The sequence below is a fragment of the Podarcis cretensis genome, assembly GCF_951804945.1.
Source record: "Podarcis cretensis genome assembly, chromosome: 1".
NCBI classification, from domain to species: Eukaryota; Metazoa; Chordata; class Lepidosauria; order Squamata; family Lacertidae; genus Podarcis; species Podarcis cretensis.
The window spans coordinates 110,569,945-110,583,239 of record NC_137170.1 but is presented as its reverse complement, the minus strand read 5'-3'; the positions used below and the strand labels follow the sequence as shown (position 1 = coordinate 110,583,239).

General features: G+C 40.0%; 1 protein-coding gene across 8 annotated transcripts in view; it reads left to right on the top strand.

Annotated features, from left to right (window-relative positions):
* The window catches only part of KCNH7 (potassium voltage-gated channel subfamily H member 7), a 264,571-nt gene that overhangs the window by 169,196 nt on the left and 82,080 nt on the right, over positions 1–13,295 (top strand). For 5 of the 8 annotated variants that reach the window (XM_079976247.1, XM_079976246.1, XM_079976245.1 and 2 more), the window contains exon 4: positions 1,334–1,366. The exons of the other annotated variants lie outside the window; for them this stretch is intronic. In XM_079976247.1, the coding sequence (XP_079832373.1) occupies positions 1,334–1,366 (33 nt within the window). The remainder of the gene's footprint in view (positions 1–1,333; positions 1,367–13,295) is intronic. 8 annotated transcript variants of the gene reach the window in all.

Sequence of the window (13,295 nt, the reverse complement as noted above, 5' to 3'; positions counted from 1 at the left end):
TTTTAAGGCACGTGTTTCTTAATATGTTGTTGTTTAGTCATTTAGTCATGTCCGACTCTTCGTGACCCCATGGACCAGAGCATGCCAGGCACTCCTGTCTTCCACTGCCTCCCGCAGTTTGGTCAGACTCATGTTTGTAGCTTCACGAACACTGTCCAACCATCTTGTCCTCTGTCGTCCCCTTCTTCTTGTGCCCTTCATCTTTCCCAACATCAGGGTCTTTTCCAGGGAGTCTTCTCTTCTCATGAGGTGGCCAAAGTATTGGAGCCTCAGCTTCACGATCTGTCCTTCCAGTGAGCACTCAGGGCTGATTTCCTTAAGAATGGATATGTTTGATCTTCTTGCAGTCCATGGGACTCTCAAGAGTCTCCTCCAGCACCATAATTCAAAAGCATCAATTCTTCGGCAGTCAGCCTTCTTCATGGTCCAGCTCTCACTTCCATACATCACTACTGGGAAAACCATGGCTTTAATTATACGGACCTTTGTCGGTTTCTTAATATACACATTATTATATGCAATTTTGACTAATGTGCATGTTTTGCAAGCAATGTTTTGCAATATAATGCATTTTTGTTATTTTGACTAAAGCATGTGTTTTTATGGAAGAAGAAAAAAGAACCCAATACATACATTTTTGGTACACAGTTTTTTTTTACTGAATAATTTTGCTCCAAAATTTGGAGAATGCCATTTTCAAAGGTTAGCTGCATTTTGGTTGGCATATTTTTTCATGAAATGCAAGATAGGGAGATTCCAACCCAAATTTCTCCCTCATCCTTATTTATGGCAATATTCGTGGCTTATTGTTATGTGTCAACACTGGCAAAACAACCATTGGTAGTTTTGACCAACTTATTATTGCATCAGTTCTCCTCTTGTAAGAAAAGACCCCTTTCAGCTCTGCAATTCTATGAACAATCTCACACAGTTACTTTGAACATTGTTCCTTAAAATGCACAAGACTGAAAAAGAAAGGGCTCACACCGTACTTCACACATGCCAGGCAACTGTCCAAGGTCCCAAAATGTCAAAGCAGTGAAGCTGGCCTCTATTGCCACAATTCTGTACTGTCCAAAGCCATTACACAAACAAGCAGAGTGGTGTTTGGCTATGAAAGCAATGTATTACATTAAATACCATCCATGTGGATCTGTATATTTATGATTTATTGAAAGGCAACCATTGAGCCAAATTCTAATTTTTGTGTATATCTCCTTGACATATGCTTCTTTCCCACATTTAAGGTTAACTATAACTGATTTATTATTATCTGTTATTTCTTTTTTAAAAAATGAATGCTATCTGTAAATTCAGTTTACTTGTATTTCAGATGGCAACAACCTTTCAAGAGGCTCATTTTCAGGTAATTCTATCCATTGAAATCCTATTTACACCACATCTGCTTCTATTATTTCAATGACTAGCCCAGCTTTCCTGAGCACTGATTCAAAGCTGTTTCTTACTTACTGGATCTGAATACCTTCCTCTTTTCTATAGACACTCACCAAACCCTAAACATCCTACCAGCCACATATTAGATGGTTGTCACTCTCCCTGTTCATGCAGTTTGTTGCAAAAATAAGAGCTTTATCAAGCCTGCACATCCAGCCTTCAATTTTGTGGGTCACATTTTATGAAGGCTTAGATTATCTGACAATATGTCCTACCCACCAAGTTTTTGGGACAACCAATTTTAATCTCTTTTCTACATGAATGTATCGCTTGAAAACATTGCCCTGTGAACATCACAAAAATTGCATCGACAGAGGCATGGTATCCAACCTGATACAGATTTTTTTTTTCATGTCAGAAAGAAGGTCCAGAGATTGTAATAGATTAGGGGCCACAAGCTACTTTTATTTCAATAACTAAATGCAAATATTCAGTTTAAACATTTCTGAATTCATCTAGTTGTGTCCCTTGTTTAAACCCTTTGCTTTGAGGTCACTTATCCATGCCTCTTAAGGGTAACTCTTGCATGGCTCAATTTTCCCACCCTAATCCTCCCCATCCTTATTTCATTCTCTTGTCTCTTAATGGTGAGGATAAAAGAAGATGGACCCTCTTATCCCACCAGGCTTAAGTGTCCATCGTGCAAGTATTAACAGCTTTAGTCCTCAAATCTGTCACCACCATCCACGTGGCATAAAAGGTAAAGGTAAAGGTACCCCTGCCCGTACGGGCCAGTCTTGACAGACTCTGGGGTTGTGCGCCCATCTCACTTAAGAGGCCAGGGGCCAGCGCTGTCCGGAGACACTTCCGGGTCACGTGGCCAGCGTGACATCGCTGCTCTGGCGAGCCAGAGCCGCACACGGAAACGCCGTTTACCTTCCCGCTGGTAAGCGGTCCCTATTTATCTACTTGCACCCGGAGGTGCTTTCGAACTGCTAGGTTGGCAGGCGCTGGGACCGAGCAGCGGGAGCGCACCCCGCCGCAGGGATTCGAACCACCGACCTTTCGATCGGCAAGCCCTAGGCGCTGAGGCTTTAACCCACAGCGCCACCTGCGTCCCACGTATGTATGTCCACGTGACATACCATGGCCCAAATCTATCTGTCTCACTGCCATGTATTGCATGTGATACCAAGCATGTATCTTGACCTTATCACACCATCTCCTTGAGTTCAATGGACTGCTGAGCTTTCCACCCACTAGAGTCGCCTTCGTTTCAGGTCACTTGTGCTAGATGTGGCTTCCTAGCCTGGTTTTGTTTGTTTTTTAGCTTGGCCCTGCTGGCCCACCTTGGCCACTCATTCACACGACCACGACTGCAGCATCTTTCACACGTCCCACAGCCATGTGAGAGCCACTTCCTTGCAGCACATGGTGCAGCAAAAGTGGAAAGTGAGAGGTTCCCCCCCACACACACACCTTTTCTCATCATACTTGAATCTTTTCTTTATTACAAGACATTAAACAATAAAATTCATAAGCTAAAATCATCACATGGCCACTAATATATCAAAAAACAATGTCAATTAATACAGTGTGCAATTTATACTCGGAGTTTGGTGACAAAGATAGAGCATAGCCTGATGTAGATAGATAGGGTCAAATAAATTCATCTCCTTTACAGTTGATGGCTACCTTGGCTATATAATTTTCTCTAATTTTCCTAGCAGCAGTTGCAAAGAGTGCCACACACCAGGTCACATACTTATCTGTGTCTGCGAGGAGATATAAAATCATGTCAGAGGGGTTCTGGCCAGGGGACCTTGTCATTATAGGTACTAAAAATCTTTTTCTTGCATCATTATATAGGGGACAGTGCAAGATATAATGCATAATACTTCAGGACATCCCCTAATGCAAACACATTCGTTTTTTGCTATGCCTCTGTGTCTCCCATCTCTATAAGCAGAGTTTATTGTATTTAATTGAAACTGTAAAAGCTTTCTGAAATTGTGCAAAAGTCAGTTCATTAAAATAAGATGTATGTTCATTGGCCTCTCTAAGGTTAAAATACAATGGGGCATACTTGAATCTGAATAAAACTGAACGGCAGGAGAGTAAGAACAGGCGAAAAGGAAGTATTCTTCACACAGAGCAAAATTAAACTATGGGATTCAAGAGTACACAGTGCGAGGTTTACTAGTACACCCACTTGGACAGTTTTCAAAATTGGACTAACCTTATCATGGAAGAAAAAGTTATCAGTGACTAGTAGCCATCTATGTAGTGAGTGATAATTTGAACATAGAATAATGGATGCAGCATTCCCCATTGGTGTAAGGAACAATTGTATTTTGCTTAGCTAACATCTCCTATGTGACCATCTAACAGTGGCAACTTCATGGTGCTTGAAGCTGTATCACTGGAAAAGCCAAAACGATCGTCAGAGTGTTTCCCAAACTTGGGTCTCCATTTGTTTTTGGACTACAACTCTCATCATCCCTAGCTAGCAGGATCAGTGGCCTGGGATGATGGGAATTGTAGTCCCAAAACACTGCTCTAGAGGCATCATCAATACACACACACACACACTTCTGGATTTCTTTTAAGAATGTGAAATAATGGCACATATTATTAAATGTACTTGGAAGAATTTTAAATTGGGGGGGGGGGGTTCCCTTCTGCATGGGTCTGAAATGGATATGGTCAGATACCGCTTATGATTTGGTCTAGTCAACTCTGTTGAGACCAAGAGACAGTCCCTTGCCAAGCAGGTTTGCTGTATTGCTGATTCAATCCATATTTCCAAAAGAGGATTAGCAAGACTTGTCAAACATATCTGCCCTACTCATTATTTTCATGAGCGTTTCATGAGATAGGGTTTTTGTTTTGTTTTTTGTTTTTGCTGGTTTGTTTATGCTATTTATAGACCACCCTATAACAGAAATTATCTGAGCAGTCCTAAAAGATGAAAACAAGAACAAGTTTAAATAACTACAATTACAGCAATAATGCAGTGAAGAAAACACCTCCAAGTACAAGATGCAAATATGATGCAAATGATGTCAATAAATAGATAGAATGGATAAGATCAGGCTATATAGGTGACAATGTCTGTCCTGTTCACACAAGTGAGCTCTGCCTATTTCATGTCCAATAATAGAAGAGGGTTTCTTTTTTTAGAGAGAGACAAAAGAAAGAATATGAAAGATCATTAAGTTGCTAATTGCCTTTACAGTAGAAATGAGCCACCTGTCAAAAGGCAGTTCAATTAAATCAAAACAGAACATTGGAAGTTTCTTTTCCAGTTAGAAAAAGACTGGCAAAGATATTCATCTGGGTTTCCCATTTCATTCCTGAAAGTATTAGTAGTGAGCCACATTCTCAATGGGTATCCTTTCCAGCTGAACTAGCAGTTAAGACAGCTAAATCAGCAATGCAGCCTTGCAGCCAAACATGGTTGTATTAACCTAGCGAAGCAGAAAAGACCATCTGCACCACCATGACTATTACTAAAATAGAACAGCAGCAGGGCAGGGAGGGAACCTTCTACATTTTCCATTGCAAAAATGCAAGGAAATTCGATGAATGATCTTACTTTATGGGCATGCACTGATAAACAAAGAACTATAGTAATTGTCTGAGCTTTGATGTAATTAGCTTGCACAATTGATTTACAGACTGTTTTATAACTCAATTTCACGTGCATTACGAAAACTACACAATGACTTTAATGTACTTTGGTAATTTTCAGCTGTAGCCAGTTTGTCAAGCATACATTAGCTGTTAGGCAAAAGCTTCCTGGACAGCTCCCAAGTTGCACGTCATTGGATCTATGGGTACAAATTGAAGACTGACAACTCCAATGGCTTTCTCCCATGCCGTGTTTGTCTCTTCTTAAATGCTATGGAGTGAGTGAGTGTTTGTGTAGACAGAGGAGATAGAAGAGTGCCTCTGTCTCTGACCTGCTTACTACCTCTACACGCTGTGATTATTGTTGTAAAGAACCATACGGACCGGTGGAAAATGTTCATGGTTTAGGTAGGAATGCAGATCCAAACATGCATCAGTCTGCAGTGTAGATAGATAAAGCATCTGCACAGAAATTGACATTTGGTATCCTGGGATTCTTATTCTCACTTGGGCACAGAGAGTGTGAATTTAAAGCATACTCCATGGCTAGGAACAAATGAATCAGCCACCTATAAAATCTGCATTTATCTGCAATTTCTTCTTCTTCTTCTTCTTCTTCTTCTTCTTCTTCTTCTTCTTCTTCTCCCCCAGAAATTCATCTTTAAATACATGATTAAATATGTAATCTAAAATGCATTTTCCTCACCAAATATGCATTTCTAAATTTATTTGTTTCTCATATTATGCATTGTAAAGTTTATCTTGATGAGCTGCTCAAGCTGAGAACAGTGTCAGAACATTTAGGAAGTGTGAAAGCTGGCAGATACCTTCGTTCGTTCATGATGTACAGATCAGGTCAGTTCGCATCAGAATTTGCAGTGATCCAGTCCCTCAAGCATCCCCATCCAAAGTCAACTATTCTACACACCCCACAAACACACATGGCCTTCTAAAGCTTGAGAGGGCAAAGTGCTTATGAGATTGGCTGCTACCTGGTAGGGTCCCTTGCTCGATGTAGAGCCAAAGAGCAAAAGGACTCAGGTGGCAACTCTGCCCCAGGAGCTTACGCTGACTGGAAGATGTTGTCCAGAGCTTCATGCAGAGAACATTTCCAACCCTACCTAGTGAGGCTGGGACTTTCTGCATGCAGTTGCTCTGGAACTGAGCCATGACTCATCTGAGTAGTGTATGGCAAGGAAATACAATTGTTCTTCCCCATCGTTCATTCAGTGAACATGTGAGGAGTTGTATGAAAACTCTTTATTTATTGCACATACAGGGCTTCTATGGAACAGAGTAGTTGTACCTCATTTAAGTATTTCATTTCATTTTCTTTAATTATTTTTTTTATTTTCAGTTTTTTCATATATCATTTACATTCAAATAAAATCATTTTTGTACATATATAGGATTCCCTGAATCCTTAGACCTCCACCTGCCCCATCATGGTTTCCATTGCAAGTCTTTTCCTACTGCATCTTATAATATTTATCCAAATTTTGTTTATATCCCATTTTAACCATAAATTTCATACATTACAAGTGTTATATCAGTCCTGCTAACGTTCTTAAATGTTGACAGTGCTCTTTAAGGTAGTCTGCAAACTTTTCCCATTCTTTATTCAATGTCTTGTCTTCTTGGTTCCTGATTCTCCCGGTCAATTTTGCCATTTCAGCATAGTCCATCATCTTGATTATTCATTAAGCATTTTATTTCAATTCAGAAAGAACACAGATTTTGCCATTCTGATGCAGAAATTTAAAAAGCGGTTCCTAAACTGGATGTTACCCTCACAGGTAGCCAAAAGTAGAAGAAGCAAGCCTCTAGTGAAGAGCTAGGTCTTGACTGAATAGAAACATATGTAGGGTCAGGCTGCAAAGTGGTGTACAGTGACATGAACTCTTATCTAAGCTAGCATGTGATTACAAACAACCAATCAAATGATTACAACAACTTTCCCATAGCAATCAGACCCCATAGTCATCATTCCAAAGCAATCAGGTGTTTGTTATGCTCTTTTGACTAGACTACCCTAACTTTTTGCCTCTGTTGACCTCACTCCCCACCCCAAAGCCCAGCAACAGGGCAGTGGTGGGCAGAAGAAGAAGAGGAGCTTGGGAATGTGGGAATGAGGGCTGGGAGACAGTTGTCTTCTTCCGAGGTGCTTTCTCACAGTGAAGGGGCAATGTCCATCCACGTTGGGGGGCAGCCCTCTCAAACATTTTATTGGGAGGGGCAAAAAGACCTGGGCCCCTAGGAGTTGGAGCCCTTGCATTGCACTGGAGTACAAGAAAAGGCTGGTTGAGGAGCAAAGTAGCTATGAGCACGACACAGACCCACATTATTTGTTTAAGGACATGACCAGCAACTTAATCTAGCAATCACACACCTCTGTCTTTGTTTGTTTTTTCAGGGATGTCTCACTTTATTACACTGCACTGCACAGGCCATTGGTCCTGTATTAAGTCATTTCTTTGTAGTGGATATTCTCTTGTTCAACTACAAAGTGTCAGCATATGAAAGAACAAACATTCCCTTGTCCCATCAGAACGGGGGTGCCATCTCACCCTCAGGATTATTATGAATGCCTGCTGCCATAATACGGGCTCCTCCAAAAATGGACACAACATGGCGCATTGTGCATGTGATATCACATACACTATGTGCAGGCATGTGCATGTCATGTCACATGTCCGTGTTGCAGCGGCTCCTCTTCCTTCTTCTCTCCGCAGCCAGCGAGGCACCCTTTTCCATGGGGAGGGGCTTGGACTAGGAGGCAGAGAGATTCTGCCTCCACATCTGAGCCCCCACCTCCCCAGAAGAGGGTGCCTCGCTGGCTGGCTGCATTGCTTGTCTCTCAGAGGCAACGACACACAGGCTGGCTAGCTGCCTCTCTCCAGCTTCACTCATTGACTTTGTGGGTGCCCAGCCCCCACAATTATATTATTTTGGGTGCCCAAGCACCCATGGCCACCAGGAGTTGGCTCCTAAGCATCAGAACATTTATTTTGGTGACTGGTGGTGACCCCACAGAGCCTAGGGCTTGCTGATCAGAAAGTCGGCGGTTCGAATCCCCACGACGAAGTGAGCTCCCGTTGCTCGGTCCCAGCTCCTGTCAACCTAGCAGTTTGAAGTCACAAAGTGCAAGTAGATAAATAGGTACCGCTCCGGCGGGAAGGTAAACGGCGTTTCTGTGTGCTGCTCTGATTCACCAGAAGCGGCTTAGTCATGCTGACCACATGAACCGCAAGCTGTACACCAGCTCCCTCGGCCTATAAAGTGAGGTGAGCGCCGCAACCCCAGAGTCATCCGCGACTGGACCTAATGGTCAGGGGTCCCTTTATCCTTTACCTTTACCCCTCCCCCCCCAATGCTTTCAGAACTCAGGAAGGGGAGTTTATCAAGCAGTTGGGTGACTTGGTGTGTGTTGGGGTGGTGGTGTATCTGCAGCGTTTGCACAGAAAACTGCAAGAAGACAGCATGTTTATGTGTGCAATGTGAATGTGTTCCCCTGTGGATTGTGGCATATGTACCGATCTGCTGATATCTATTTGATAGAGTGGTCTCCTGTTCAGACATAGCAAACACACAAAGAGGAAAAGAAAATTCAAAAATACCTATCAGAAAATAGACTACCAGATATAGAAGAAGAAGAATATGCAATATTAAATTCAAATATTGAACTTGAAGAGATTAAAAAAGTGATTAAAAATATGAAGGAGGGGAAATCGCCTGGACCAGACGGAATCTCAGTAACATATTATAAAAAATTAGAGGAAATAATAACACCCAAATTGCAATTAATTATGAATGAAATTTTAGATAAAGGAGAAATACCTAACTCGTGGCAAGAAGCATTAATAACCCTTATCCCAAAGCAAGGTACAGATTTGAGACTTATAAAAAACTACAGGCCAATATCTTTATTGAATATAGACTATAAAATATTTACTGGAGTCCTTGAAAATAGAATGAAAACTCTGCTAAAAAGGATAATTAAAAAAGATGAGGCAGGATTTTTACCAACCAGACAAATACAGGACAACACTAGAATAATTATAGACTTAATAGAATATGCGAAAATGAATCCAAGTAAAGAAATTTCAATGCTTTTAGTAGACGCTGAAAAGGCATTTGACAGTGTCTCTTGGAAATTTATGATCAAAACATGTGAAATTTAGGTAAAAGATTTATGAATGGAATTCAAGCAATCTACAAAAAACAAGCAGCTAAATTAATCCTAAACAATGAAATTACAGAAGAATTTGACATCGAGAGAGGGACGCGACAGGGATGTCCTTTATCCCCACTCCTATTTATAACAATATTAGAAACTCTATTAATAGCTCTGAGAAAGGATGAAGAAATAAAGGGCATATGTCTTGGGACACAGTGTTATAAAGTAAGAGCATTTGCAGACGATGTGATCATTACAACCAAAACACCAAAAGAAAGTATAAATAAAGCATTGGAAAGAATGAAAGAATTTGGTGAAGTAGCAGGATTCAAATTGAACAAAGATAAATCGAAATTGATAGCTAAAAATATAGGCGAGAAAGGAAAAAAGGAATTAGAAGAAATAACAGGACTAAAAATAGAAAATAAAGTGAATTACTTAGGGATATGGATTATAAATAAAAATACAAATTTATTTAAGGATAATTATATTAAAAAATGGAAAGAAATTAAAGGAAGTATGGACAAATGGGGAAAATTAAAACTATCATTAGGAGGAAGAATATCTATGATTAAAATGATGATACTCCCCAAAATTCTATTTTTATTCCAAATGATTCCAATTGTAATAGGAACGAAATATTTTATAAGCTGGCAAAGAGACCTTGCAAATTTTATATGGCAGAGGGGAAAAGCAAGGATAAAATCAGAAGTAATGATGGGCCCAAAAGAAAGTGGAGGATTCGCAGTGCCAGATTTAAGGAAGTATTTTGAGGCAGCGTGTTGGTGCTGGATAAAAAAATGGATATTATTAAAAGATAATGAAGTCCTAACATTAGAGGGCTGGGACAAAATATATGGATGGCATGGCTACTTATTCTATGATAAAAAAGAACAACACAAAAAATTTACAAACCACATAGTAAGAAAGGTTTTATTGGATGTCTGGGAAAGAACAAAAGGAAAAATTATTGAGAAAATTCCCCAATGGGTTTCGCCAGTGGAAGCAACTACAACATTAAAGAGTAATGTAAAAGAGACTTGGCCAACATATAAGGAAATATTAGAGGAAGCAGATGTAAATATTAAATTAAAAACTTACGAACAATTACAAACATTTAGAATAAATTGGTTACAATATTATCAATTAAAAGCAACTTATGAAAAAGACATAAAAAGGGGGGGATTTGAAAATAAAACCTCAAAATTAGAAAAGGAAATACTACAGAGCGATCAAAAAATACTTGCAAAAATGTATAGACTATTAATGAAAACCACCCTAGAACAAGAGACGAAAGGGGAATGACCGCTCCCCACTTAAAACGGGGGCGCCCTTTGCATGGACGCGTGCAGCCCCTAGATCTGGAGTGGCCCCAACAGCATAGGCTTGGCTTTGCCTTCCCCCAGGTGGGATACCTGGAGGTCTCCGCCTACCTCAGTCAGTTGTCCAAACATGTTAAAATAGGAGTACGATTTGGGATATGAGATAGATCTGGAAAGATGGAAAACTTTTTGGGAGGAAAATATAAATTTTACTGCTTGTGATTTATTAAGGGAGAATTCCAGAAAAATGCACCACAGATGGTACCTAACCCCTGACAGATTGTCAAAAATAAATAAAAGGAACAACGACAAATGTTGGAAATGTAACAGAACAAAAGGTACATTATATCACATGTGGTGGACTTGCCCAAAGATTAAAATCTTTTGGGACATGATCCATGACGAAATAAAAAAATTGATAAGGACATCACATAAAAAAAAGGCAGAGGCATATTTATTAGGATTCTTAGATAAAGATATCCCCAAAGAGAAAATTAACTTATTTCTATATGCGACAACAACGGCAAGAATTTTGATTGCTAGCAATTGGAAAGAGGAAAGCATCCCAACAAAAAGAGAATGGTTGGGGAAACTTTGCGAGTACCTGGAATTAGCAAAATTGACAGATATAATAAGGAGAAAATACAAAACTATGGTTATGAAGCAATGGGAGTGTTTAAATGATTATTTACAAAACCAGGGCTCAACTACAAAAATCTGGTTGTGTTTAGAATAATCTTGTGCGTAATATAAAAAATACAAAGTGAGACATTAAGGAAACCCAAAGGGAAAATATGAAGAACAGAGGCTCTGAAGAACGGATTATTAAAAACGCGTGAGGTGAACGGTGGAAGTCGTTTTTTTTCTTTTCTTCTTTTCTTCTTTTCTTCTTTTCTTTTTTCTTTCAAAAGAAACAATTTGTTTAAGAAATGGCTATGTATTGTGAGTACTTATCTACTTTTAAAAAAATTTCATATATGATCTGTTTTTTTACTTTTTTATTCTCTTTTTGTTTTGTTTTTTTAAATGATATTTATTAAGGTTTTCCAATTACAACAAAATAAATAAATAAATAAATAAATAAATAACAAAACAAAACATCCAATTTTAAAATCTTTTTCCCAATAACATCTTTCCGGGACTTCCCCTCCCCTCCCCCTCTTGTATTCCAATTCTTATAAATAAACAAATAAATTCAACAAGTTCTTATCCCAAATTTAAACTTATTATCATTGACCCAATTTTAAAAATATTTTCCCATCCCCTAAAATCGACCTGTTCCCTTCCGCGAGTTCCCCCCTTTAATATGCAATACAGATTAAAATAGAAAAAGGTAAAAAAATAATTTTACACCCTTTGGATTCCAAATTTCCCTCCCCCCTTTCCCGGTTGCGTTCCCAATGTTCCTCAACGTCTGATGTCTTCCTGGAGTTCCCACATCTCTCTAAGCCATAGTCCTTTACCAGTCATCTTTAATTTCGAATGTCCAATCTTGGAAGGAATCTGTCTCAAAAAAGGCCCATTTCTTCCATCCAGATTTTTATATCTAGGAGTAAAAACTCCAATTTTATTTCTTTAAGCCTGTCAAATCTGGATGTCCCAAATGTTCCCACTTCCAGCTTTATCCAGTTCTTATTATTTTTGTTGTTCTTGTTGATCTCACTCCTCCTTTTTTTTTTTCCCCTGCTCTCCTGCACAAATGTTCTAATTCCAAAAGCTTCTAATTCCTCTGCAGAGGCTTGTTATTCAGGAACAAAACATTACGTCAAGTCCCTTTCATTCTTCAATAGATAAATCTATTGTCTCCTTTAGTGTGTAGACCTCTGTAGACAAAATAGTGTTCCATTTCTGCAGTTTCCCAGGAGATAGAAAGTTCTAGTCAAATTCCACGCCAACAATACTTGTAATATCCCTCAGCTCCTCTAGGTGGTTTACAATAACTGAATTCCCTTCCAGGTCACATCCACCAGTCAAAATAACTTGTTATTCCTTGTTTAAAACAATTTGTATCCAATTTGTAGCAAATGTAACCGGCAAAGTCCTCGTAACAAAGTTCTCTATTTTATTCTTCCGCTTTGACAGCTCTTTGACAGCTGTCAAAACCTCTATTTCTCTTCTCCCGGCGCTCTCACAAATCGCTCCCAGGGTTCGGGGGGGGGGTTGCTTTTTAATTCAATTCAATTCCACTTTTCTCCTCCAGCTCAGTCTTATAATTTTCCCTCGCGAAGTTAATAACTTTGTCAAAGTAGGGTTGCACTCGATCTTAGTTGTCAAATCCTTTGCTTTAACTCTTCTACAACGGGGGGGCTGACTTCCTTTTTGCGCCTCCCCCGCTCGCTCCGAATTTTTAAAAAAAATTTATCCCCCTTTTTAGTCCAGGTTCCGATTACTCACGGGTTATTCTTTTAAGTCCAGATTTTCAATAGAAGAAGTCAGCGCTCTCCGTCGAATGGCATGCGGCTTCGCTCGGCAGGGGAAGCGGAGGACTCAAAGCACCACACCCCCCCTGTCACCCGCTCCGCAGCCTTTAAAAAGGCTCCTTCGCGGGTCGGGGGGCGCAAAAGGTGCCAGCCGAGTCACCATGTCCATGGGTTTCAGCGCCCATGGTTTTTGAGGGTCCCCGTGTCGCCGGCGCAGTAGGACCCAGCCCCTGCCGAGCAGGCTCCCTCCGGTGCTCGGAGGGAGTCCGCCATTCGGCGATGGCGCCAACCCAGAAGTCCCTCTTTTTGTTCCCTTTTTCTTTATTCTGATATCTTACATTTCATTTC